Raw genomic sequence first — 27,597 nt, 5'->3', positions numbered from 1 at the left:
TGGGATCGGAGCAGATATATGTAAGTATGCAAATTGTTTTCATACAAGTTAGGCAGGAAAGGTGGGAGGGGGTGGAGGGAAAGAGTTTCTTTTGTAAGTTTTTGGATAAAGTGTTCCTTCAATCACTAAACTTAAGCCCCGTACATACGGGCCAAATACCGGCAGACATTGGTTGGTTCAATAAAAACCGACCGGCATTCGGCCCGTGTGTATGTTGGTCTGTGGGACAAGCATTTTGGAAAACCAGCAGCTTACCAACTCCCGATCAGAGCTCTCAGCCAATAGCAGATGTTCTGATCCTTGTGTATGTGGGTCTGTCTAAAGAGCATGCTCAGTGGGGGAGATCGCTGTACTAACTTCGGATGGTTAGTACAGCGGCTCCAACCGGAAACTTGTAGTGTATACCAGGCATTACTGCAAGACTTATTTCGTGGCTGATGCCTTTTGTTCTACCTAAGCAAAAGCACCAGAAGATGGCTAGAGGCTACACCAACTCCATATGGCCAAGATATCCAGAAAAACGCTTTATGTCTTAAGCCCCATACACACGGGCCGAATCTTGGAAGACATCGGCCGGTTTAATAAAAACCAGCTGTGATTTGGCCCGTGTGTACGCCACCCTTTTGGACAAGCATGCTGGAAAACCAGCAGCCAACCGACTCCCAATCAGTGCTTTCAGTCAATAGCAGAGAGCGCTGATTGGAGTGTTCTGGCAGGGGGGGGGCTGTATCCCTGTCAGAACACAACAGCTCAGCGGGGAGTATTAATTTTGGATGGTTAGTACAGCTGTCACTACTTGTAGTGTGTACCAGGCTTAACAATCTACTGTATATCTTATATTGCTGCCCTAGACCCAGGTCTGTGTGGCTGCTGCTCAAATCTGGCCATACCTACCGAGTTTATCACTGCCCATTAGGCCATCACATGTATTACCTAGTGGGACATACCTGTGTCTAAGCCGTTCACATAAGTTCTCTAAACACTGGTAAAAGTGTGGAGCCTCCACTCCCTCTAGAGATGCACCATCAGTAGAAGGCTGGCGTTGGCGTGGTGTAGCAGAACGTGATGTTGGGACAATGACGGTATTTAAGCTTTTGCCAGTGAGCAAATCCTGATAAACTGCAGCAGCGCTGTCCAAAAACTCTGCAAACATAAAAGATTAGTGTTCAGAATGTGTACAACTAATACGTTAACAGAAAATCACGTTTCAATCCCAGCAGAAATGTCTTGGAGACATCCAGGCTTGCACAAAGACTGGTGACATCAGTGCACAGTCATCAGATACTACACACAGCTGTCAAGTTGTGCAGATGATGGATGGGTTCTGTGTGGCCAGAGGGAGACTCACCAGAGTAATAAAACTGGATCTGGAAGGCATACAGGAAATCGGAGAATGACATGAGACAGTCCATTGCATCGTCCATCAGTACAATCCTGGCAAGACACAAAAGGGCCAGACTTAAAACAAACACTCAGGACAACTGAGGAACAAAACGGGGTTCACACTATTCCATGGTGGTAGAGTGGAAAAAAAACAGTCCTTGTGATTATGTACTGTATTGTAATATGAAAAGAAAAAAAAAAACTTCAAAACTGAACTCCAGACAAACTGCTAACTACCAGAGGTTCAAACTATTTGGAATATGTGACACCAATTAACAGAATTTTTGTTAACGCTGTTTAATTTCTTTACATAGCAGCGCATTTTCTTTGCTTTGGATATTAAAAATGAATTAATTAGCATGTTTTGCTTGTGGTGCTCAGATGCAGTGAAGATCCGCTTTAAATACATTTATGGGAGCTGTTTTACCTGCTAAGGCATTTGTATTAGTCCATCCAGTCTTGATATTTACATACTCCTTAGACAGCACGGCCAGGTGGATAACAATACTCACAGTAAGGAAAAACATTGTTGTCCTCTTTCCAGCCCCAGCCTGCAGACTAGACAATGAAGGAGCAGCAGCAGACTGATGAAGTCATCCCTCTGCTCTCATCTCCTATGGGCAAGTTCCATGTGAAAATATTTTCAAGCATCACACCCGATTGGCTACCATTCTTGCTCCTCCCTCTCTTAATTTAAGTGCATGTGTATACGGGATTTCAAGAGGCTGAGGTCAAGTTAAAATAAGGTACTTACATTAAAAAAAACAAAAAAAACCCCATTTAATATAATAGTGATAATAGCATAGCTCAATTAACGTGTGTCTTTTATGTCTGCCTAAAGGTTAGCTTTGAATCTGAATTCCAGACTGCTATAAAATCAGCAATTCAAGAAAGACTGGTATTCATTCATAGGCGTGCGCAGCCTTTTGCATTAGGGTGTGCAACCCCAAGCTCAAACACACATGCGTGTATATATATATATATTTACACTTTATTACTAAAAGTATTGTGACGCCTGAACTTTAATGGCATCCCAGTCTTAGTCGGTGGGGTTCAATATTGAGTTGGCCCACCCTTTGCAGCTATAACAGCTTCAACAGGTACATAGGTTGGACTTGATGGACTTGTGTCTTTTTTCAACCTCACCTAGTATGTAACTCTTCTGGGAAGGCTGTCCACAAGGTTTAGGAGTGTGTCTATGGGAATGTTTGACCATTCTTCCAGAAGCGCATTTGTGAGGTCAGGCAATGATGTTGTTTGAGAAGGCCTGGCTCGCAGTATCCACTCTAATGTGAAGGCCAGTCAAGTTCCTCCACCCCAAACTAATCCATATCTCCTTGCTTTGTGCACTGGTCCAAATCATTTGGTGGAGGAGGGATTATGGTGTGGGGTTGTTCTTCAGGGGTTGGGCTTGGCCCCTTAGTTCCAGTGAAGGGAACTCTTAAGGCGTCAGCATACCAAGACATTTTGGACAATTTCATGCTCCCAACTTTGTGGGAACAGTTTGGGGACGGCCCCTTCCTGTTCCAAAATGACTGCACACCAGAGCACAAAGCAAGGTCCATAAAGACCTGGACTTAGCAAAGGTGGCAGAAAATTAACTTCAAGTGCAAAAATTCACATTAAAATAGTGACTAAAACATATAAAATTAAATGTAACTTGTATCTAAAAAATAAAAATTCCAAAGTGCTATAATGGTGTGAACCTCCCAACTAAAAAGTTGTTGCACTTGAAGATAGTTTGTATTGCAATTATCTGTAGAGGGGTTTCCACCATCCCTGCTAAGTTTAAAAAAATGTTTTTGTCTTATTCTCATTTTGATGTGTATTACATGTGAAATCACATATCACTGGAATTATTGCACTTGAAGTTAATCTGTATGGCAAATACCTATAGGAGGGGTTTCCACCATCCCTGCTAAGTTTAAATTTTTTATGTCTTTTTTTAGTTTGATGTGTATTATGTGTGACATTACATATCACAAAGATCAGTATTGTGGTAATATTGAAGTTTATTGAGATTTCCATACATTAGAGGATTCCGCCATTAATGTAAAGTTGTTGATTAGTAAGTTAGCGTTGCGCTCTTTTTTTTTTATGGTTTGGGAACACATAACAGTGCTTAGCGGCAGGCCTTTTACTGACACTTTTTTATTTAACCTCCAGTAGTTTATTGTAAGTAGTAGTGTGGTGATTACCTATTATACTAAAGATTGGCATGTGGCATTAATAAACATCAACAGATTTCAGTTGTGCCCCACCAGGCCGCCCTCCCCCCCCCCCATGGATAATGTGCCTGGCTGATCATTTCCCCATCACTGCACTCAGTGCACTGATTGGCAGCACTGATGGGAACTGACTGGCAGCACTGATTGGTGGCATTGGTTGGCACTGATAGGCGGCAGTTATAGGCACTGATGGGCAACACTGATTGGCAGCACTGATAGGTGGTAATGATTGGCACTGATAGATTGCATTGGTTGGCACTGATTGGCACTGACAGGTAGCACTCACAGGTGGCATTGGTTGGCACCGATTGGCACTGATAGGTGGCACTATGTGGCTTTGGTTGGCATTGACAGGTGGCACTAATTGGGTGCATTGGTTGGCACTGATTTGCAGTGACAGGTGGCATTGGTTGGCACTGATATGTGGCATTGGTTGGCACTGATAGAGGAGAGGGGGAGTTTCACATTGAGCAGATCGCCAGGCTTGTAAGAGCCACTAAGTGCGTTAAACTGTTTGTAATGTCACTGCTTACAGAGACTAGCTGTCAAAACTCAGCGGTGATGTTGGGGGTGGGCGGGACTAAACAGCTATCATACACCAGCAATGGGATAGGGGCTGGGTGGGCCGCTCCGTGTATGTGGTTCCATCCCCTTTCTATTAGCTATCAAACACCAGCCAATAATTGGGCTGCTTAAGAAAGGGGGGGGAGCCACATACACGGAGCGGCCCACCCAACCCCTATCCCGTTGGCTGGTGTATGATAGCTGATGGAAAGGGGGCGGAGCCACATACACGGAGAAGCCCGCCAAGCCCCTATCCCGTTGGCTTGTGTTTGATATGTTAGTTGTTTGGTCCCGCCCACCCCCGACATCACTGTTGAGTTTTGACAGCTAGTCTCTGCAAGCAGTGACATCACATGATAGTTTAATGCACTTAGTGGCTCTTAGCCAGGCGATCTGCTCAATGTGAAAGCGCTATACACTCTCTTGCAGCATTTCACAGGACAACTCGGGAGACAGCCGGCATGCAGCTACACTAACAGGGGGTGATTAGGGTGTGCCCCAGCACACCCCGTGTGCACAACTATGTATTCATTAAAATGTTTTTTAATATATTATTTTTAGGTACCTGAACTTATAACTTCTCCTTTGCAGCATCACTCTAATTGGAAAAGGTATGAGAGTCAGTCTAGTGTGCCACATGTAAACATACCAGCAAGGAGGTTCTGACATGAGAAGGGAACAGAATCTGGAGCTCAATAGTCTGCTGCTGTTCCTTGGTTCTCCAATCACAGACCGGGTAACAGTGGTGATATAATTATACCAGCTTGGACTAATATTATTAGGCATATACAGGTGCATCACATAAAATTAGAATATCATCAAAAAGTTAGTTTGTTTCAGTAATTCAATTCAAAACGTGAAACTCATATTATATTGATGTTACACTCAGAGTGATATATTTCAAATATTTCTTTCTTTTAATTTTAATGATTATGGCTTACAGCTAGTGAAAACCCCAAATTCAGTATCTCAGAAAATTAGAATATTACATAAGACCAATAAAGTATGTTCATGTACAGTATAGTATGCACTCAATACTTGGTCGGGGTTCCGTTTGCATGAATTACTGCATCAATGCGGCGTGGCATGGAGGGGATCAGCCTGTGGCACTGCTAAAGTGTTGAAAGCCCAGGTTGCTTTAATAGGTCAGGCCAGTTTGGTAATCAAGCACAGTGATACCATGACCAGGTATTGGAACATTTGGCAATGTGGGCAGGTGCCAAGTCCTGCTGGAAAATGAAATCAGCATAAAGCTGGTCAGCAGAGGGAAGCCTGAAGTGCTCTAGAATTTCCTTGTAGAGGGCTGCGCTGACTATGGACTTGATAAAACACAGTGGGACCAACATCAGTAGATGACATGGCTCCCCAAATCATCACTGACTGTGGAAACTTCACACTGGACATCATGCAACTTGGATTCTGTACCTCTCCACTCTTCCTCCAGACTCTGGGACCTTAATTTCTAAATGAAATGCAAAATCTAGCACAGTCTGTGATGATTTGGGAAGCCGTGTCATCTGCTGGTGCTGGTCCACTGTGTTTTATCCAAAGTTTTAAGTCCAAAGTATATACATGGACATACTTTTCAGTAAGCCAACATTTCTGTATTAAAAATCCTTTTTTATTGGTTTTAGGTAATATTCTAATTTTCTGAGATACTGAATTTTGGGTTTTCACTAGCTGTAAGCCATAATCATCAAAATTACTCTGTATGTAACGCATCTATATAAAATATATGAGTTTCACTTTTTGAATAGAATTACTGAAATAAATTAACTTTTTGATGATATTCTAATTTTATGAGATGCACTTGTATACCATTCCAGGCCGATGACCCTGGAATCTGAAAATCACTTAAGTAGACACTGCTACTCCAGTGATCACCATGTGCTTCTGGGGCCTGTGCTGAATGGCTGGCCTGCTGAATTTGGAACACAGAAAGTTGGCCACTCAGCACTGATGCCATTCAGAGAATGCTTTGCATTCATTCAGAAAATGCAAAGCATTCTCTGAATGGCACCTATGCCAAGCGGCCAACCTCCTTTACTGAGAATGCAGCAGATCAGCCGCTCAGCACAGGACTGGGAAGCAAGTGCAGATCAGTAGCGGAGTCTGCTTCAGTGATTTCCAGCTTCCAGAGGCATCGGCCCGGTATGATATATACTGTACATAGTTACATTGATCCAAGCTGGAACACTCTTTAACTGTAATCGAAAAAGCAACTGGCTGGCTGGCTGTGCTGTGCGGTAGGGCTAAGCCAGGCATGTCCACAGTCCGGCCCGCGGGCCAATTGTGGCCCACGTTTCGGTTTAATGCAGCCCCACTGGTAATTTGGACATATATATATATCTTTTGCGACCCCCAACGAACCCCCAAGCACCACGCCTGGGGATTTGTTTGGGGGGGTGGCAACAAAAGATATATACTGTATACCATATCGTTCTGGCAGCCTCGGAGGGGCCAGGGAGGGGGCAGGACGACTGCTGTCAGATTACATACAGAAGAATCTCATGTTTACTCGGCGGCCTCTGTAATAGGGTTAGGCTGGCATTAGACGACTGATCTGTCTATCAAAGGAGGCGGGACTTTCTATTAAAGAGGCCGCTGAGTAAACAGGAGATTCTGCTGTATGTAATCCGTTGACGCTCGTCCTGCCCCCCTCCGTCCCCTCCGAGGCTGCAGGTGGGAATCAATCAGGCTGCACTGATGGCAGTGGCGAGGCTGCATTCATGGCAATGGCGAGGCTGCATTCATGGCAATGGCGAGGCTGCATTCATGGCAATGGCGAGGCTGCATTCATGGCAATGGCGAGGCTGCATTCATGGCAATGGCGAGGCTGCATTCATGGCAATGGCGAGGCTGCATTCATGGCAATAGTGAGGCTGCAGATGGCCACTGATTAGGCTGCATTGATGGTCACTGACTCTTATTTTGCTTCACAGTTCTTTATTTAAAATTCTTTTTCTTCCCTGAAACTTCCCTCTTAAAGTGAAGGTGCGTGTTATACACCGGTGCCGATAAATACAGTATATCCAAATAACACGCCCAAGCTCATCCTTAGACTCCTCATCACACACAGCCACAAAGGCAAGAGAATTCTTGGGCAGTGTATTAGTTAATTTGCATTTAAAGTGGAGTTCCACCCACTTTTACAACTCTTCAGCATCCCTCACTAAACTGTGCACTGTAAACAAATTGGATATTTTTTATTTTTTTTTCTCAGCACCTACTGTATATCTACTGTATTCATTTTTCACTTCCTCCTCCCCTGCCGAGGCCCATCGCATCATTTCCTGTTTGCAATGCCTTCTGGGAAGGGGCGGCAACCTGCTCTGAAACTGCCGTTGCTATGGAAACCTGACCTGAAACCTATTACACTGCTTGTGCTGCACTGAGCATGTGCGAGATCTGCAAGGATGAGATACAGGAAAAAATACAGTCTGGTTTCAGATGCCCACACTTAAGATGGCCACGGCCTGCTGTAAGTTTATAAAATAAACTACTAAACTAACAAAACAGACCTTAGTTTACAGACTAACTTTACTAGAATACATTAAGCTTGTGTATTATAGGGGTATTTTTATTTAAAAAGTATAATTTTAGCCGGAACATCACTTTCATTTTAATGGTTCAAAAAATGTCAGGCAAAATGGTCGGCCCTCACGCATGTTCACTTCTGGCCCTCTTTGAAAAATGTTTGGACACCCCTGGGCTAAGCAATTCTCATTACAGGATGGACAGAAATACAAATGCTTCAGCGAGTAAAAAAAGCTCCCTTCTTCTGCAAACTTGATAATTCTAACAAAATGATGTCCTTTATGAAAATAAACTTATAGTTCCCTTTAAGTCTGCAGGGCCTTTAGCACACAGAGGGGTAACTGAGGTAAACCACATTGTTAAAGGCAGGGATCAGGCAAGTTATGACATAATTTTAACAGCAGGGATTTCCCAAACTGTAATGCCCTCCAGATGTGCGACTGTTTAGGGTACATCATTTCGGATCACGGATATCACTGGCAAAGTGTTCCTCAAACACATCTCTACTGCAGGCGTCTCTTTCATGTGTTTTTCCAAAGCCCAGCACAGATCTGTTTGATGTTCTGTACAAAGTGTAAAATATTCTGTTAAACCCCCCTCCACACTATCTCCCTTCCCACAAAACGTGAAGCCTGAGAGCAGGCGCGGTACACCAGAATAGACTGGGGAGTGTGGGAGAGCAATGAGCGTCAGAATCACAGGGGCACAGTGGCCTGTATTGTGTGCCTTTACCTGTCATGTGTTTAATCTGCCAGCTGACTGATGACCTCATGGCAGAGTGTCTGTGCACTTGCACTCTACGGGTAACAATATTGTCTTTTTCGGCCTCGTGTGTTAGCCTGGCCACCTGTTTGGGAAATGTCAAGCTGTAAGACAGCACGTTATTAATTCCCTGGTATTCTGTACTGCATTTCAGCAAAGAGGACTTGTCTAATGTGGCTCCGATTTCAATATAGGTCGCTTAGACAATACCACTTCATTTACACAGTTAATCCGGAAGGGAGCTATTATGAAACTACCAGGTCCTGCAGAAGTTTAAATGGTTATGTTTGGAGGGGCGTGGCTTGGCAATGGCGCTGTGAGGCTGCTCTTTCTGGGAGCTCCGTGCTTCGCTCAGACTGAGAACCGGATCTAGTGCACCTACCGTGCAAACAACTATATGTCCATGACGGACAGACCTCCGGGAACACCTGCAGCCAACAAAAACGCGGACATTTCAGCTTATTTCCTGCGGAATACAGCCACTCCGTCACAGGCCCCCGAATCCAAGATGGCGCCGCCGCGCAACAACAACGCAGGCACAGCATCGCTCAAAAAGACGTGCAAAGGGCCCCCCAGTGCCTCTCAAGGTAACGGGTCTCTCCCCCACAGACCGGACTCCCCGATCATATCCCCGGAAATCCCGGGGATAGACAGTTGCTCGTTCGCGCAATCTGTACAGACTGCCAGCACTCAGGGGCCAGCACTGCCTGAAGGCTGGAAGGAGCTGATTGCCCTTCTCCCCACTAAAAAAGACATCTCTGACTCGGCAGCTACTATCGTGAATACCCTTTCTAAAGAAATCCATGACCTTAAGCAGAGGATAGATACAGTAGACTCTAGGGTATCTGAGGTGGAAACGTCCACTTCCCTGCTAGAATCCAGAATGTCAGCCATGGAAAAGGTTCATGTTGATTATAAAAAACGCCTGATCCTGATGCAACTTTCCATAGATGGAGAAAATCGCAGCAGAAGAAACAACATCAGAGTACGCGGCCTACCTGAAGCCACATCAGGGAGTGACCTCAGAGCTACGATAGTGGCCATATTTAATCGATTGCTGGACAAACCACCTACAGCTGAGCTGGAACTGGACCGAGTGCACCGTGTGCAGGGTCCTAGGAGAGGAGACGATCCAGCACCGAGAGATGTATTGGCGAGAGTTCATTACTACACAATCAAGGAGGAAATTTTACAGAAGTCATGGACCCAGGGCCCCCTGGACTTTGATGGTGCGACTGTGCAACTCTTCCCTGATTTATCGCGACTCACCCTACGCATGAGAGGCCAACTACGTCCATTACTTGAAGCAATCAGATCAGCAGGAGCCACATACAGATGGGGACACCCCTTCCACTTGATTGTTCTGAAAGGGACCAACTCATTCGTACTGCGATGGCCGGAACAGCTTCCCGACCTGTTCGGGTTCTTGGAGTGCCCCGGTTTCTCCGTGCCCAACTGGCTGGACTTTCCAATCACCCTCAACAACCCACGTTCTGCATCACCAAGACCCCAAAGATCCAGTAGACGACAATGGCGCTCAAGGTCCAGGATATCCCCGAGAGACAATCTCACCTCACCAGAGTCTTGATTGGACTATTCTTCCTGATCTCATAAAATATACACACGGTTCCGTGAGTGGGTCCTGTATAGTTTAAGGGGCTTATTATGTATATGGGTTATTAGAAGGCCTTGCACCTTGTTACAGAGTGGCAATGCCTACAATGGTTGTTTAGACCCAAATGCTTTTGAGGCCTTCTCGCTGCGCCTCCCCCCCATGGTTCCCCACTTGTAACGGAGGCATTTTTTGTTGCTCCCCGTTTATTTTTATTTTTTTTATTTTATTTATTTATTTATTTTTTTCTGGGGACGTGGGGTGGCGGCGCTGGGGGAGCCCTGTTTCAGAAGACACGGTATTGTGTATAGCTTAATACTGTTTTGATCTTAGGCACCAAAGTTCACTGTGAAAGTTATGTTACAGACGAGTAGTTAGTGTATGCGTTTCTCAGTGTTCACATACACTACATTACAGGGGGTCACATACACACAGCCTGAAGGTTAAGCAACATGACAAATAGAGTTGTTTTTGGAATTTTTATTATTTTTATGTTTTATATCTATGTTCCATTTATAGCGGTAATAGTCTGGTATCTTTTATTCTACCGGTTCTCTCCTGTCGACACGTCTCCCACTGTGTCGCAGAGTCTAGTCTTCCACACCCACTAATAGGTAGCGCATACGTGCGCAAGGCTTAGTTTAGCAACAGTAGGATAATTCATTTGTCCTTCTTAGTATTGTTTCTTCTCATCTCCTAGCTTTCACTTCCTTCTTCCTCCCTCCCTCTCTCAGTCCTCCCCTCTACTTCTTCCTATCTGCCCGTCCTCCTCTTATTCCTCCACCCCCTCTCGTCCCTGGCGGTGGTTCCGCCCCCGCCCCCCCCCCCCCCCCCCCCCGCTTTATACCTCTCTGGACATCTTCTTTATTTTTATATTTTTGTTTGGTATTGGTGTGCGACATGGCCCCCCCAGGTAATCCCACGGGTCCACGCACGCGAGGAGAGATAAAATTTACCTCCCTCAATGTTAGGGGTCTGGCGACACCGGAGAAACGCTCCAGATTACTCTCAGACCTGAAAAAGACACGCTCACAGGTGGCGTTTATTCAGGAAACACATTTCAAACAGTCGGCAGTTCCCAGACTTAGTAACAGGGACTTTCCCAATGCGTACCACGCTCCCTCCCCTTTGTCGAAATCGAAGGGGGTTAGCATATTGATAGCCAGATCTTTACCGTGGACGCTGTTAGAGGAGAGAGCAGACCCACATGGGCGGTACCTGCTCTTAAAGGGCAAAATCAGAAATACCACAGTGACCCTGGTCAATGTCTATTTTCCCAACTCTGACCACCTGTCCTTCTTGCGTTCACTTACTCCCTTGATCCTGGAGTTCCGGGAGGGTTTGTTCCTGATGGGCGGTGATTTTAACTTTGCCCCGGAGCCATTACTCGACGTTTCGAGAGGAGCGTCTCATTTATCCTTCGCTTACTTGAAAAAACTCAAACAGGAGTTGGCTGGCCTGCAGTTAGTCGATCCCTGGAGGGCCATGCACCCTGAGGAGAGGGATTACACCTACTTCTCTGCGGTGCATGGAACCTACTCCAGGATAGACTTTTTCCAGATTCAACATAAGGATCTCCCTTATGTCACCTCATCCCAAATTGATTACATTTCCCTATCGGATCATGCTCCCACACATGTAACCATGTGCTGGGATACAGAACTTAGATCCCCCCCAACTTGGAAACTAAACGAGTCGCTGTTACAGATCCCGGAAGTACGCACAGAGATAAATAGGACACTAACCAACTATTTCTCAGAAAACACGGACCCACAGATGTCTTCAATGACAATATGGGAGGCCCATAAATGTGTAATAAGAGGTGAACTAATTAGGATCGGGGCTGCAAAAAAAAGGGAAAGAACCAAACAGATTGATTCCTTGATATCCCAGGTGCGGTCTCTCGAGCTGCTACACAAGAAGTCTATGGCCGAAACACACCTCAAGGCTCTATTGAAGGCCAGAGGTGACTTGAAAGATCTTCTGTACCACAAAACGTTACAGAATCTGGCTTGGGCTAGAAGATCTATGTTCGAATTTTCCAATAAACCAGGTACCATGTTGGCCAGACTTCTACGTGGTCCAAGACAGCGCACTTACATTCCATCAATAGTGACCTCACAAGGGGCGAAAGCTCACACCTCCAGAGATATAGCCAGCGAATTCGTTAAGTATTATCAACAATTATACAACCTACACAAGGGGGAACCCGTGGGTTCTTTAGAGGAGAAGGAGAGGTTGGCGGGTGAATACATCGGGTCCTCGGGTATGCCTACTTTGCCAACTGAAATAAGTGACGCTTTCGAAGCGGACATTACTCAGGAAGAACTAGTGCTAGCGCTGGCACAAACGAAACCCAGGAAGGCACCGGGGCCGGATGGCTTCACCCTGACCTATTACCAGACCTTTGAGCCCAACCTGTCGCCACACTTTCTCAAAGCGTACAACACATTAAAGGGGGGTAGTACTAACATGGTAGACTCCCTACGGGCATTTATATCCCTGATCCCAAAGGAAGGGAAGGATCCCAATTACTGCAGTAACTACCGCCCGATTGCGTTACTTAACGTGGATCTGAAATTATTTTCCAAAATCCTCGCCAATAGAATCTTACCGTATATCCCACAATTGATCCACCTGGACCAGGCGGGGTTTGTGCCGCTGAGGGAGTCGAGAGACAATACCATTAGAGTTCTCAATCTTATACATGAAGCGAGATCAGTCCAGAAGCCTTTTCTGCTCCTCTCCACGGACGCAGAGAAGGCTTTTGATAGGGTGGCCTGGCATTTTATGCGGGCCACTCTGGAGCATATTGGAATAGGCCCAAACATGAGAGGCTGGATCTCATCTTTGTACTCGGCTCCCTCGGCGGCGGTACGGGTCAATGAGTGGCGTTCGGAATTCTTTGACATTTCAAACGGGACGAGACAGGGGTGCCCCCTGTCCCCACTGATTTTCATTCTCTCCCTCGAGCCGTTCATGTGTAGCATTCGTGGGAATCCTAATATAACGGGAATTACTAAACCCTCCGGACACCACAAAATCGCGGCCTTCGCCGACGATCTGATTTTTTTCGTCTCCAACCCACAGATTACGCTACCCAACATCCTTTCAGCTCTTAAGGCATATGGGGAATTATCAAACTACAAAGTCAATTGTGCCAAGTCCGCGGTGTTGAATATCACACTACCAGCTAGAGAAGCTGTAAACATGAGCAAATCCTTCTCTTTTAGGTGGGCGGAGAAATCTATCCGCTACCTGGGGGTGGACATCACCCCGGACTTGGCACACCTATACACCAGCAATTTCGTACCCCTACTCCAGAGACTTAAGATAGATCTCCAGACGTGGCACAGACTTACCTTGACCTGGTTTGGGCGTTGTACCGCCCTGAAAATGACAGCCCTACCCCGGATTTTATATGTACTTCAAACATTACCGATCCAGTTACCAACTACTTTCTTTAAGCAAATTCAGTCTATCATTAGAGAGTTTATTTGGTCTCATAAATCCCCCAGAGCGAAAATACAAACACTGACCAAACCCAAAGATAAGGGGGGAGTGGGTCTCCCGGATATCTCTCGATATTACCAAGCGGTTCACTTAGCCAGGATTGCCGATTGGCACTGTAACAGAGACTCCAAACAATGGGTGGGAATGGAAATTGAAGATTCCTCTATTCCCTTACTCCCATCCCCGTGGCTCATGTCCACCCCGCCGGTGGACATGAAATCTCACCCGCTAATAGGTGCCACCCTCCGGGTAGCGAGGAAAATATTCCGCACTACAGACATAGCACCGCTACCCTCACCCATGACGCCGATTATAGGTAACCCGGACTTTACCCCCGGACTCACAAGTCGCCGATTGAGACAGTTGACGATTAGTGAAAAACAGTCCCTAGGTGAGATTTGGCCCCGGGGAGAACTTCCAACTGCCTCTACACTCTCCAGACTCATAGATCCTCCATTAGACAGCTTCAGCACTCTTCAACTTAGACATTATCTGAAGACCCTCCAGAAATTACACTATGCCCCTCGGAGCCACACTCCCCTGGAATCTCTCTGCAAATCTGGGGAACCAATTAGACACACACTGTCGTTTCTATACGGTCTTCTGATGAGTCAGGGGGGGGACTCAACTCCAGAGTTCCTCCTGAAATGGGAAAGGGACCTGGGGACACAGTTCTCCACTCAACAAGGAGAGAAGGTCTTAGTCTTAGCACATAAGTCCTCGATTGCGAGCCATTATCAAGAAGCGGGATATAAAATCCTGACCAGGTGGTACAGAGTCCCATATATGTTACATAAAATGAACCCGTCGCTGTCAGATAGGTGTTGGAGATGTGACAGGGAGGTGGGAAGTATGCTTCACGTCTTTTGGTCGTGCCCACTCCTGAGACCATTTTGGGAGGAGGTGACCACGACTATTCAAAGTCTGACCTCGGTCAATCTCAAAGACAACCCGGCCGCATGCCTTCTACATCTGACCACGAGACCGATTCAAAAATACAAGAAAACATTGACAATGCAACTCCTAAACGCAGCTAGGACATGCATTCCGGCGCTCTGGCGGAATCCTCTCCCTCCGTCCAGGGTCATGTGGTATTCAAAAGTTAACTGTATTTTACGCATGGAGGAACTGACGGCAACTCTACAAAACAAAGAGGAACAATTTATTGACAAATGGAGACCCTGGAGATATTTTGTGGGTACAGACGCATATCTGCAGGACATGGCAGAGACACAATCTCCGCCTACCTGAGATACAACCCCAAAAACTCCATTGAAACAGATATACGTATACACCCCTTTGGGGTGTGGCGGGTGGGATCGTGTTGGGGGCGGTGTCGCAGCCATCCCTTTACAATCCCTTCTTTTTTGCCCTCTTTTCACCCTCTCATGCATCCCCTTCCCCTTTCATACCCCGCTTTTCTTTCCACTTTCTACTCTTTTCTTCTCTTTAGTATCTTATGTCTCGATCAGCTCACTAAGCAGCCGTGGTGACGGCGATTACGAATATAATGTGAACGACATTTCTTGAAGTGAGCAGGTAACACTCACCTATATAGCAAAAGACATATCTGTCTTTAAAGGTTTAAATATTTTAATAGATATCAAAACTGTTCATAAACAATTTAAGTTTTATGCAAGGAGGCCCGTTGGTAGGCAACCTTGATATAATATATTATGTATGAAACTGATATACTTTTGGCTAGAACATATCTAGGCTACCATATTTGTTTGGTAAATAACTTGGATTTTGGGCTACAGTTATACTTCATACGATTCAAAAGTATTTTTGTATGGAATACATCACCTGCTGTAACCTAGACTGTATTTCTATGCCTTCTGTGTATCAAAATAAAGGAATTTAAAAAAAAAATGGTTATGTTTGTTTTACCCAACAGTTAACGTTTGTAAAAGTTGTACACGGCTCCCCGCTGGTTAGAGGTTAGTGATACCCCGCTCTGCTCGGTGTCCCTGGTAGGGCCAGGAGCAGAAGGGGAAAGAACGATATAAGGAGGACACACATGACACATAGCAAGATAAAAGAATTACAACCACAGTTGCCTTATTATACAATCATATCTTTATTTCTGAAAATATTATTACAGTTATTATTGTACAAGCAAAGAACATAATAGACCGCATGGTCATCTAACATTGATTCTTATGTGTCCTAACAAATATGGGATCTGTTTTGTGTACGTAAAATGAAAAAAAGTTTTGTTTTTTGTGTTTGTTTTTCAATAAAAATGATCTGATTTAAAAAAATATATAGATCTTAGTTGCAGTTATTTGCCAATTTACAGTATATTACCAAAAGTATTTGGACGCTAACCTTTACACGCACATCAACTTTAATGGCATCCCAGTCTTAGTCCGTAGGGTTCAATATTGAGTTGGCCCACCCTTTGCAGCTATAACAGCTTCAACTCTTCGGAGAAGGCTGTCCACAAGGTTTAGGAGTGTGTCTATGGAAATGTTTGACCATTCTTTCTGAAGCGCATTTGTGAGGTCAGGCAATGATGTTGGACGAAAAGGCCTGGCTCGCAGTCTCCGCTCTAATTCATCCCAAAGGTGTTCTATCGGGTTGAGGTCAGGACTCTGCAGGGGCCAGTCTAGTTCCTTCACACCAAACTCGCTCAACCATGTCTTTGGGGACCTTGCTTTGTGCACTGGTCCAAATCATTTCGTGGAGGGGGGATTATGGTGTGGGGTTGTTTTTCAGGGGTTGCGCTTGGCCCCTTAGTTCCAGCTAAGGGAACTCTTAAGGCGTCAGCAGACCAAGACATTTTGGACAATTTCATGCTCCCAACTTTGTGGGAACATTTTGGGGATGGCCCCTTGTTCCAACATGACTGCGTAATAGTGCACAAAGCAAGGTCAATAAAGACATGGATGAGTAAGTTTGGAGTGGAGGAATTTGACTGGCCTGCACGGAGTCCTGACCTCAACCTGATAGAGCACCTTTGGGATGAATTAGAGCGGAGACTACGAGCCAGGCCTTCTCGTCCACCATCAGCGCCTGACCTTTACAAATGTGCTTCTGGAAGAATGGTCAAAAACACACCCCTAAACTTTGTGGACAGCCTTCCCTGAAGAGCTGAAGCTGTTATTGCTGCAAAGGGGGGAGCCAACTCAATATTGAACCCCATAGACTAAGACTGGGATGCCATTAAAGGTCATGTGCATGTAAAGGCAGGTGTCCCAATACTTTTAGTAATATAGTGTATGTGGAAGTGACATGCAGCACCAAAGCAACTCTGTTTCTTCTTAAGCCAGCCATAGACCATTCCTATCTCGGCAAGTTCAGCAGGAACTGGCCGAGATTCGAGCTATGTATGGGCAGGCTAAATGTACCAAGTTGATCGATATATCAACTTGGGTACAACCTTTTTTTTTTACATGCGATTATCGCTAGCAGCTGTTATAGCCGCTAGTAATAATCAATGTGTTCTCCTGGTGGGACGGCTTTCCCCGCCAGGAGAACACAATAGCCCCGCGGGAGGGATTCCCCTGTCAACACTGTCTGTGATGATGGGGAAATTCGAAAACCCATAGTTACAGGAAAGAAATTTGCTCTGTCAATGGCTAACCTTAATCTAATCAGTGTTGGCATAATGGGACATACAGTAAAAGTTTATATAGACTAAAGCCGACCATACATGGATCGAAAATTCATCTAGTTCAGCAGGGGCTGACCAGATTTCGATCCATGTATGGGCACCCTGGTTGTACAGAAGTCAATCTACTGATCGACTTCTGTACAACCAGCCTGTTGGGTTGTTCCCAATCAGTCAGTGGCATTGGCAATAGCTGACAGCACTGATTATTGTATTCTGATAGTGGGGAAGGCACACCACCATCAGAACACAATAGCACAGTGGGAGGATTCCCCCATCCACACTAAATGTGTGGATGGGGGAATTAAATATATATATTTTTTTCCGCTCAACCTGCTGGTTGAAGGAAAAGAAATTATGAATGTATGAGCTGCCTTAGTGCTAACCTGGGGATAGATCAAAACTCTCTGTAGTGCATACATATGAAAAATAATTGCTTAATAAGTGAAGACTTCCCATGTGCATGCACCAAATACAACAGCCAGATAAAAATGGCAGTTGCTAGTGCACACTGGGAGTGCAAACTAATTAAAGGCATGCCCAATATAATTCTCCAGCACTTAGCCCTACAATACCATACAGGGATTGTTCAAACCCACCCATATGCATTTCTTTTGTTTAAAGGAGAAGTACAGCAAAAGCTCATTTGGCTGTTCTTCTCCTGTGCATCACAGGAGTGCAGTTCGCTCTGCACTCACGTAACTCATTTTTAGCAGACAGCACACTGTCGGCTGACGTCACAGAACTGGTCCAGACTTTGGCAAGATCGTGACAATGGAGCTGGGATCCACCCACGTGCCTGGCTTGGCACCTCCCATTGCCCAGCGCTCCACTGAGCGTGGGGGGGGCGGGGCCGATCAGAGACCTGCTGACTGATAGTCCCCAGCTATCTGCTCAGGGAGCTGTGAGAAGCAAGGGGTTGGCAGTGTTTGATCGCTCGGTTCTCAGTGTTAAAGGCGCCGATGCTGCATCCACCTAGGGAGGTATGATTCTTTATTAAAAAAAAAAAATACTCTAATCTCTTTTACGCCTCCCTGGAGGTTTTTTTTTTTTTCCTCTCCAGTGATGTCTGCAACACTCTCCTCCAAACTGGAGCTGCCCTCCACAGTGCTCTTTCCCACCTTAAAAATGTCCTCAGCCTTTCTAGCAACCTGCACATGATTAACCAAAAGCAAGAGGGGAGACTCTGATGGGACCTGTATGGCATTCGAACAGGAGGACACACGGGTGCAAAAGAGGACATCAGAGACAATTTCTTGGCTTTCCCGTTGCTTACCCAAACCTGAGGAGGGATTGTCACTGCCTATGCATAGTGACTGGACCCAAGGAACCTGGCATTTCAGATAAGCTTGCTGTAAAGGATTTAAACAGTGTGTGCATGTCTATAGCAGTGTCTGTCTGTGTTCACTCACCTTGCTGCTTTCTGTGTCAGGTCCATGGGAAAGTCTGGGCACAAAATCTGCAGCAGACAGTGATATTCCTTTATGGTCAAGAGATCTACAGGAGACATATACTTTGTTAGAATTTCAGGGGAGCAAGGCTATTTTCCGAAACTGAAAGAGCAAGTAAAAACTATTTTACAAACTTTTAGGACTTATGTAGACAGGTTTCAATCTGTTTTTGTGTTGCTTTTGAGTTTGACCTGCTTTTTACACACTGTCAACGTGATTATAAGCATCTGAGTTGCATCTGTCCTGAGCTGCTTCCAATTGCTTCAATCTGCTTTATATTCACAAAGATTTGTATGAGGAACCAGATTCCTGGTTTAGGCTGGTGAATACCGTTGACCTGTTGATGGAATGGCAGCTGTTAAACATTACCAAAAGCAGTGGATTGATGGGAAGAGATAATAACCATGATGGTTTAGTAGCTTTATTCTCACATGGCATCATTTTGTGACAGTGTCCAGTTCTGGGGATTGGCCGCTCAGACCCAAGCATTGTCACTTGTGATTCCCCCAAACCTGGAATCCACTGTTAGCAAGGGCTCCAGCAGTGCAGAAAGGAGGCATGGGAGTGTAGCTGGGTAGGTATACAGTCTATCATTGTGTATGGCCACCATAAGGGCTCTTTTGCATCCAGTACCAATGAAACTACTTTCAGAACACAAGTTGCGTGACAAGACATGGAAATCTCAATGCAAAAAGCCAAACCTGGTGAATGAAGATACACTACATGACCAAAGGATTGTGGACACCTGACCATCACACCTATATGTACTTGTAGAATTATCCATATGCATTAAGGTTTTCCACATGATTCTGAATTGCGTCTTTGGTCATTCTTGCCTATTCAGCCTAAAAAAGAATTTGTGAGGTCAGGGACTGATGCTGTGTGAGAAGATTTAGCAATTGGCATTCCAATGGATCCCAAAGAAGTGTTGAGGTTAGGACTCTTTTGGGATCACTCAGGTTCCTTCACACCAAACCCCTCACACAGACCACGTCTTTATAAAAATTGCCATTATGCCCCTAAACCCAATAATTTGTAAGGTTGTCCACATACTTTGGCCCTATAGTGTAACTATACTCAGCATAAGTTCACAAGCGTAATTGGAAGATGCTGGAACAATGTATCAAGTGCTCCCTTTCTAGGGTAATCTGGTACAGGTCCTTACTAGTAAAGTAGTTAAAAAAGAAGTTATAAAAGTATTACTAAGCAAAGGCTATATACAGTGGGGAAAATAATTATTTGATCCCCTGCAGATTTTGTAAGTTTGCCCACTTACAAAGAAACAAAGGGTCTATAATTTTTATCATCAGTGTATTTTAAATGATAGAGACAGAATATCAACCAAAAATCCAAAAAAACATACAGTTGTGCTCATAAGTTTACATACCCTGGCAGAATTTATGATTTCCTGGCCATTTTTCAGAGAATATGAATGATAACACAAAAACATAACTTTCACTCATGGTTAGTGTTTGGCTGAAGCCATTTATTATCAATCAACTGTGTTTACTCTTTTTAAATCATAATGGCAACAGAAACTACCCAAATCACCCTGATCAAAAGTTTACATACCCTGGTGATTTTGGCCTGATTAACATGCACACAAGTTAACACAAAGGGGTTTGAATGCCTATTAACCACTTACCAACCGGCCCATAGCCGAATGACGGCTGCAGGGCGGTTGGATAACTCTGGGTGGACGTACTATGACGTCCTCCCAGAATTCCCCTCTCGCGCGCCCCCTGGGGCGCGCACCCGAACACATCCGTGTCCAGGGGACCCGGCGCATCACGGATCCCGGTAAATGGCCGCTGATCTCGGCCGTTAACCATGTGATCGAGCAGTCAAATGACGGAGCGATCACATGTAAGCAGACCGGCGTCATCTGATGACGCCGGTTCCTCTCCTCCCCTCCTGTGTACCGATCGGTACACTGTGAGCGGGGAGGGGGATGGATGGATGTCTGCAGCGCTGTGGGCTGGATGTGTAGTGCCCACAGCGCTGCACAGAGACATCCATCCATCCATGCTCAGCCATCCCTCACTACTAATGCTGTGCAATACTCTGCAATACCAGCACAATACTCTGCAATGCTGTGCAATACTCTGCAATACCCCCACAATACTCTGCAATACCCCCACAATACTCTGCAATACCCCCACAATACTCTGCAATGCTGTGCAATACTCTGCAATACCCCCACAATACTCTGCAATGCTGTGCAATACTCTGCAATACCCCCACAATACTCTGCAATACTCTGCAATGCCCCCACAATACTCTGCAATGCTGTGCAATACTCTGCAATACCCCCACAATACTCTGCAATACCCCCACAATACTCTGCAATGCCCCCACAATACTCTGCAATGCTGTGCAATACTCTGCAATGCCCCCACAATACTCTGCAATGCCCCCGCCATACTCTGCAATGCCCCCCGCCATACTCTGCCATGCCCCCGCCATACTCCGCAATACCCCGCCATACTCCGCCATACCCCGCCATACCCCGCCATACTCCGCCATACCCCGCAATACTCCGCAATACTCCGCAATACCCTGCCATACCCCGCCATACCCCGCCATACCCCGCCATACTCCGCAATACCCCGCCATACTCCGCAATACCCCGCCATACCCTGCCATGCTGAGCCATGCTCAGCTGTACTCGGCCTCTGTATGTGGCCAGGCTGTGGAAGTCTCACACATGGGGTATCGCCGTACTCAGGAGGAGCAGGAGAATCTATTTTGGGGTGTCATTTTTGGCATGTACATGTTATGTGGTAGAAATATTGTATAAATGGACAACTTTGTGTTAAAAAAAAAAAAAGCGTTTTAACCACTTCCCGCCCGCCGGCCATCATACAACGTCCTTGACTTTGTGCGGAGATATCTGAATGATGGTTGCAGCTACAGGCATCATTCAGATATCAGCTTTTTCAGCCGGCGATTCCCTACACCATGAGAACGATCATAGCAGCTGTTCCACTGCTTGATCGTTCTTACGGGAGGCGAGAGGGGACGACCCCCCTTCCCGCCGCCTTGCGGTGCTTCTACCGACTCACCGCTACGATCGAAGCCAGGATCTTTTTTTTTTTTTTTTTTTTAATTTCAGGCTTCCCAGCCTAGAGGTGAGATGTGGGGTCTTATTGACCCCATATCTCACTGTAAAGAGGACCTGTCATGCCATATTCCTATTACAAGGATGTTTATATTCCTTGTAATAGGAATAAAAGTGGTCAAAATTTTTTTTTTTTGGAAAAAAGCATCAAACTAAAATAAATAAAGTAAAATGAACAATAAAAAAAAAAAAAAAAATTTTTAAAGCGCCCCTGTCCCTGTGTGCTCGCATGCAGAAGCGAACGCATACGTAAGTCCCGCCCACATATGAAAACGGTGTTCAAACCACACATGTGAGGTATCGCTGCGATCGGTAGAGCGAGAGCAATAATTTTGGCCCTAGACCTCCTCTGTAACTCAAAACATGTAACCAGTAAAAAATTTTAAAGCGTCGCCTATGGGGATTTTTGAGTAGCAAAGTTTGGCGCCATTCCACAAGCGCGTGCAATTTTGAAGGGTGACATGTTGGGTATCTATTTACTCGGCGTAACTTCATCTTTCACATTATGCAAAAAACATTGGGCTAACTTTACTGTTTTGGTTTTTGTAAAGCACAAAACATTTTTTTTTTCCAAAAAAAAGCGTTAAAAAAATTGCTGCGCAAATACCGTGCGAGATAAAAAGTTGCAACGACCGCCATTGTATTCTCTAGGGTCTTTGCTAAAAAAACATATATAATGTTTTGGGGTTCTAAGTAATTTTCTAGCTAATAAATGATGATTTTTACATGTAGGAGAGAAATGTCAGAATTGGCCTGGGTGCTCCAGAACGCCTGAAGGTGCTCCCCTGCATGTTGGGCCTCTGTATGTGGCCACGCTGTGTAAAAGTCTCACACATGTGGTATCATCATACTCGGGAGTAATAGCAGAATGTGTTTTGGGGTGTAATTTGTGGTATGCATATGCGGTCTGTGAGAAATACCCTGCTAATATGACAATTTTGTGGAAAAAAAAAAAAAGTAAAAAAAAAACCTTGATTTTGCAAAGAATTGTGGGAAAAAATGACAACTTCAAAAAACTCACCATGCATCTTTCTAAATACCTTGGAATGTCTTCTTTCCAAAAAGGGGTCATTTGGGGGGTATTTGTACTTTTCTGGCATGTTAGGGTCTCAAGAAATTAGATAGGCCGTCAGTAATTCAGGTGTGATCAATTTTCAGATATGCGCACCATAGCTTTTGGACTCTATAACTTTCAAAAAGACCAAATAATATCCACCGATTTGGGTTATTTTTACCAAAGATATGTAGCGGTATAAATTTTGGCCAAAATATATGAAGAAAAATTACTAATTTGCAAAATATTATAACAGAAATGAAGAAAAATGTATTTTTTTACAGATTTTTCGGTCTTTTTTCTTTTACGGCGCAAAAAATAAAGAACCCAGCAGTGATTAAATACCACCAAAAGAAAGCTCTATTTGTGTGAAAAAAAGGACAAAAATTTCATAAAGATACAGTGTTGCATGACTGAGTAATTGTCATTCAAAATGTGAGAGCACCAAAAGCTGAAAATTGGTCTGGTTAGGAAGGGGGTTTAAGTGCCCAGTTGTCAAGTGGTTAAAGGTAACCACCCTCACCTGTGTGTATAAAAGGTCAATGCGTTTCAGGACTCCTGACAGACCCTTGCATCTTTCATCCAGTGCTGCACTGACATTTCTGGATTCTGAGTCATGGGGAAAGCAAAAGAATTGTCAAAGGATCTGCGGGAAAAGGTAGTTGAACTGTATAAAACAGGAAAAAGATATAAAAAGATATCCAAGGAATTGAGAATGCCAATCAGCAGTGTCCTTAATAAGTGGAAAATGAGGGGTTCTGTTGAAACCAAACCACGGTCAGGTAGACCAACTAATATTTCAGCCACAACTACCTGGAAAATTGCTCGGGATGCAAAGAAAAACCCACAAATAACTTCATAACTTCAGGTGAAATACAGGACTCTCTGAAAACATGTGGTGTGGCTGTTTCAAGATGCACAATAAGGAGGCACTTGAAGAAAGATGGGCTGCATGGTCGAGTCGCCAGAAGAAAGCCATTACTATGCAAATGCCACAAAGTATCCTGTTTACAATATACCAAACAGCACAGAGACAAGTCTCAAATCTTCTGGCACAAAGTAATTTGGAGTGATGAGACCAAAATTGAGCTCTTGGCCACAACCATAAATGCTACATTTGGAGAGGAGTCAACAAGGCCTATGATGAAAGGTACAGCGGTGGATCACTGATGTTTTGGGGATGTGTGAGCTACAGGAAATTTGGTCAAAATTGTTGGCAAGAAGAATGCAGTATGTTATCAAAAAATACTGGAGGAACGTTTGCATTTATCAGCCAGGAAGCTGAGCATGGGACATGGACATTCCAACATGACAATGATCCAAAACACAAGGCCAAGTCAAACTTTCATTGGCTACAGCAGGATAAAGTGAAGGTTCTGGAGTGGCCATCTCAGTCTCCTAACCTTAATATCATTGAGCCATTCTGGGGACATCTCAAACGTGCAGTTCAGCCCAAGAATTTACAGGAACTGGAGGCTTTGCCAAGAGGAATGGGCAGCTTTACCATCTGAGAAGATAAAGAGCCTCATCCACAAATACTACAAAAGACTTCAAGCTGTCATTAATGTTAAAGGGGGCAATACACAGTATGAAAAACTGGGGCATGTAAACTTTGATCAGGGACATTTGGGTAGTTTCTGTTGCCATTATGATTTAAAAAGAGTAAACACGGCTGGTAATAAATGGCTTTAGCCAAATACTAACCATGAGTGAAAGAAAAGTTTTTGTGTTATCATTCATATTCTCTGAAAAATGGCCAAGAAATAATAAATTCAGGCACGGTATGTAAACTTATAAGCACAACTGTATAATACAAGTGTTATAAATTGAGTTGCAGTTCAGTGAGTAAAATAAGTATTTGATCCCTAAGCAAAACATGACTTAGTACTTGGTGAAGAAACCCTTGTTGGCAAGCACAGAGGTAAGATGTTTCTGTAGTTGGTTACCAGGTTTGCACACATGTCAAGAGGGATTTTGGTCCACTCTTCCTTACAGATCTTCTCTAAATCCTTAAGGTTTCTTGGCTGTCACTTGGCAACTTGAAGGTTCAGCTCCCCCCATAAATTTTCTATAGGATTAAGGTCTGGAGACTGGCTAGGCCACTCCATGACCTTCATTTGCTTCTTGGGCCACTCCTTTGTTGCCTTGACGGTATGCTTTGGGTCATTGCTGAAAGACCCATCCACGACCAGTCTTCTGGCTGAGGGAAGAAGGTTCTCATTGAAGATTTTACAATACATGGGCGTGTCCATCAATATGGCAAAGTTGGCCTGTGCCTTTAGCTGAGAAACAGCCCCAAAGCATAATGTTTCCACCCCTGTGCTTGACTGTAGGGTTCTTAGGGTTATAGTCAGCATTTTTCTTCCTCCAAACACGGCGAGTCGAGTTTATGCCAAAGAGCTCAATTTTGGTCTCAGCTGACCACAGCACTTTTCTCTCAATCCTTCTCTGAATCATTTATATGTTCATGGGCAAGCATCAGACGGGCCTGTACATGCACCTTCTTGAGGAGGGGGAACCTTGCAGGCGCTGCAGGATTTCAATCCATGGCGGTGTATTGTGCTACCAATGGTTTGTTTGGCGACTGTGGTCTCAATTGCCTTGAGGTCATTCACAAGCTCTCCTTGTGTAGTTCCGCACTGATCCTTCACTTTTCTCATGATCATCCTTACCCCATGAGGCAAAATCTTGCATGGAGCTCCAGACTGAGGGCGATTGATGGTTATTTTGTATTTCTTCCATTTACGAATAATTGCTCCAAAAGTTGTCTCCTTCTCATCAAGCTTCTTGCTGATGGTATTGTAGCCCATTCCAGCCTTGTGCAGGTCTACAATCTTATCCCTGATGACCTTTGACAGCTCTTTGGTCTTGCCTATGATGGTGAGGTATGAATGGAAGGTTCTGGAGATTCTGTGGACAGGTGTCTTTTACACACATAACGAGTTGTCCTTAGGAGCACCTTCTTAAATTGACAGGACTAATCTGTGTACCACATGAGCACATACTGTAGCCAATCTGTGGGAGCCAGAATTATTGTTGATTGGTAGGGGATCAATAACTATAGACCCTACATTTCTTTATAAGTGGGCCAACTTACAAAATCTACGGGGATCAAAAAATTATTTTCACCACTCAGTCTGCTCCAGTGTTTCTATGTAATGCCCTCTGATTTAGACTCAGACTCATGCTGTAAACATGGCCTGGGTCCTGGCCTGGGTGGTCAGGATGTCTCAAGTGAAGGTAGGCAGAGAGGGGGTGTCAAGAACCGACGTGTTTTCATAGTGTATAAATATCTGCAGAACAGTTATAATTTTCACAGTGGTTTCTCTCCCCAAACCCCCCACACGCCACAAGGCTGCTGGGAGCGGCCTATGAAACTCTTGGCAGGAGTTAAAGGCAGACAAGAATCAATGATATTTCAACATAAGGCCGGGAATAACCACCGAGACTGCAGTGTCCTCTGTGATGCAGAATACAATAAATACCATGGATTGTACTGGCTTGGGTTCAAGATCTGTACCGCAAAAAAAGGCCAGAGTGGAGTCTGAGGTTATACTATTGAAATTATAGTATACAGTCTACATATACTAGTCAAAGATAATCTTGATAGTTGCATAATTGGATTGAAAAAAGCCCATCAAGCTGTCGGAAGCTGTTTATGAGGTCAAAGCCCCCTATTATTAATAGGTATAGGTCATTTTTTTAAACTATAAAAACCTATATGATTTGCCCTTCACCTTCTACACAGTGGGGATGATATACTAAAACTGGAGTGCGCAAAATCTGGTGCATCTTCTGCATAGAAACCAATCAGCTTCCAGGTTTTTTTTTTTTTTGTTAAAGCCTAATTGAGCAAGCTAAAGTTAGAAGCTGGTTGGCTACTATGCACAGCTGCACTAGATTTTGCACTCTAAAGTTTTAGTAAATTAACCCAACTGTCTCCACTGTTATTAAAGGAGGAGTAGGGCCAAAAGAGCTTTCTCTTGTGGGTCATAGAAGTGCACTTAGTTTTGCACTCCTGTGATCCGTTTTTAGCCGACAGCAGGCTAAAGTCCGCTGTCAGCTTACGTCACAAAGCTGGCCCAGACTCCGGTGAGATCCCGACTTCAATGTCAGGATCCATCCAGATGACTGGATCGACAGCTGGCTTAGCCTCTCAGTGAGCCGCTGGGAGAATAAGCCAGCCGCTCCCACTCCCTGCCCAGCCCAGCACTCCAGAGCGCTAGAGGGGCGGAGCAGTGAGCTGGTTCTCTGCTCATTGAAGACCAAACTAAACTGAGTGATCAGAGGTCTTTGATCGCCCAGTTCTCAGTCTCAGAAGTGGAGGGGGACAGATGCAGCATTGGTCCGAGGTAAGTATAGATTTTTTTCTCTTTAAAAGAGGATTTACATATAATAATAATATTTATATAATTAGAACATAAATGATGTATGAAAGTTAATACCGTAACTCAAATACATTCCCGTGACACAAAATGGTCCCTTCTATGGATCCAAAATGCTTTCCTGCTATTTCCTGTCTAACTCCACAACTAAGACACTCTAAATGTGAGCCCACTTTTAAGAGGAGGTTCACAGCTTTAATAATTGTGCTATGCACCCAGGTTTACTGCAGGAAAATGCAGATTGTAGTGGAGCCCCTAGACATCCACCAGGTCTGCAGCTACTGCCAAGGTTCCCTTGATGATCCTGGCTATGGGGAAAGAGATTGATAGGCTACCTTTCTTTAAGTAGCAAATCAATGACTTCACAATGA

The 27,597-nt window shown here is 44.6% G+C and overlaps 1 protein-coding gene across 7 annotated transcripts in view; it reads right to left on the bottom strand.

The window, feature by feature from the left end:
- Positions 1-27,597, bottom strand: part of CSTPP1 (centriolar satellite-associated tubulin polyglutamylase complex regulator 1) — a 298,540-nt gene that overhangs the window by 27,747 nt on the left and 243,196 nt on the right. For all 7 annotated transcript variants that reach the window (XM_073604331.1, XM_073604333.1, XM_073604326.1 and 4 more), the window contains 3 exons: positions 18,628-18,712; positions 1,349-1,434; positions 948-1,143 (listed from right to left, as the gene is read on the bottom strand). In XM_073604331.1, coding sequence (XP_073460432.1) covers positions 948-1,143; positions 1,349-1,434; positions 18,628-18,712 — 367 coding nt within the window. The remainder of the gene's footprint in view (positions 1-947; positions 1,144-1,348; positions 1,435-18,627; positions 18,713-27,597) is intronic.

The sequence above is a fragment of the Aquarana catesbeiana genome, linkage group LG11 (assembly GCF_042186555.1).
Source record: "Aquarana catesbeiana isolate 2022-GZ linkage group LG11, ASM4218655v1, whole genome shotgun sequence".
Classification (NCBI taxonomy): Eukaryota; Metazoa; Chordata; class Amphibia; order Anura; family Ranidae; genus Aquarana; species Aquarana catesbeiana.
This window is presented reverse-complemented; position numbering and strand designations above follow the sequence as displayed.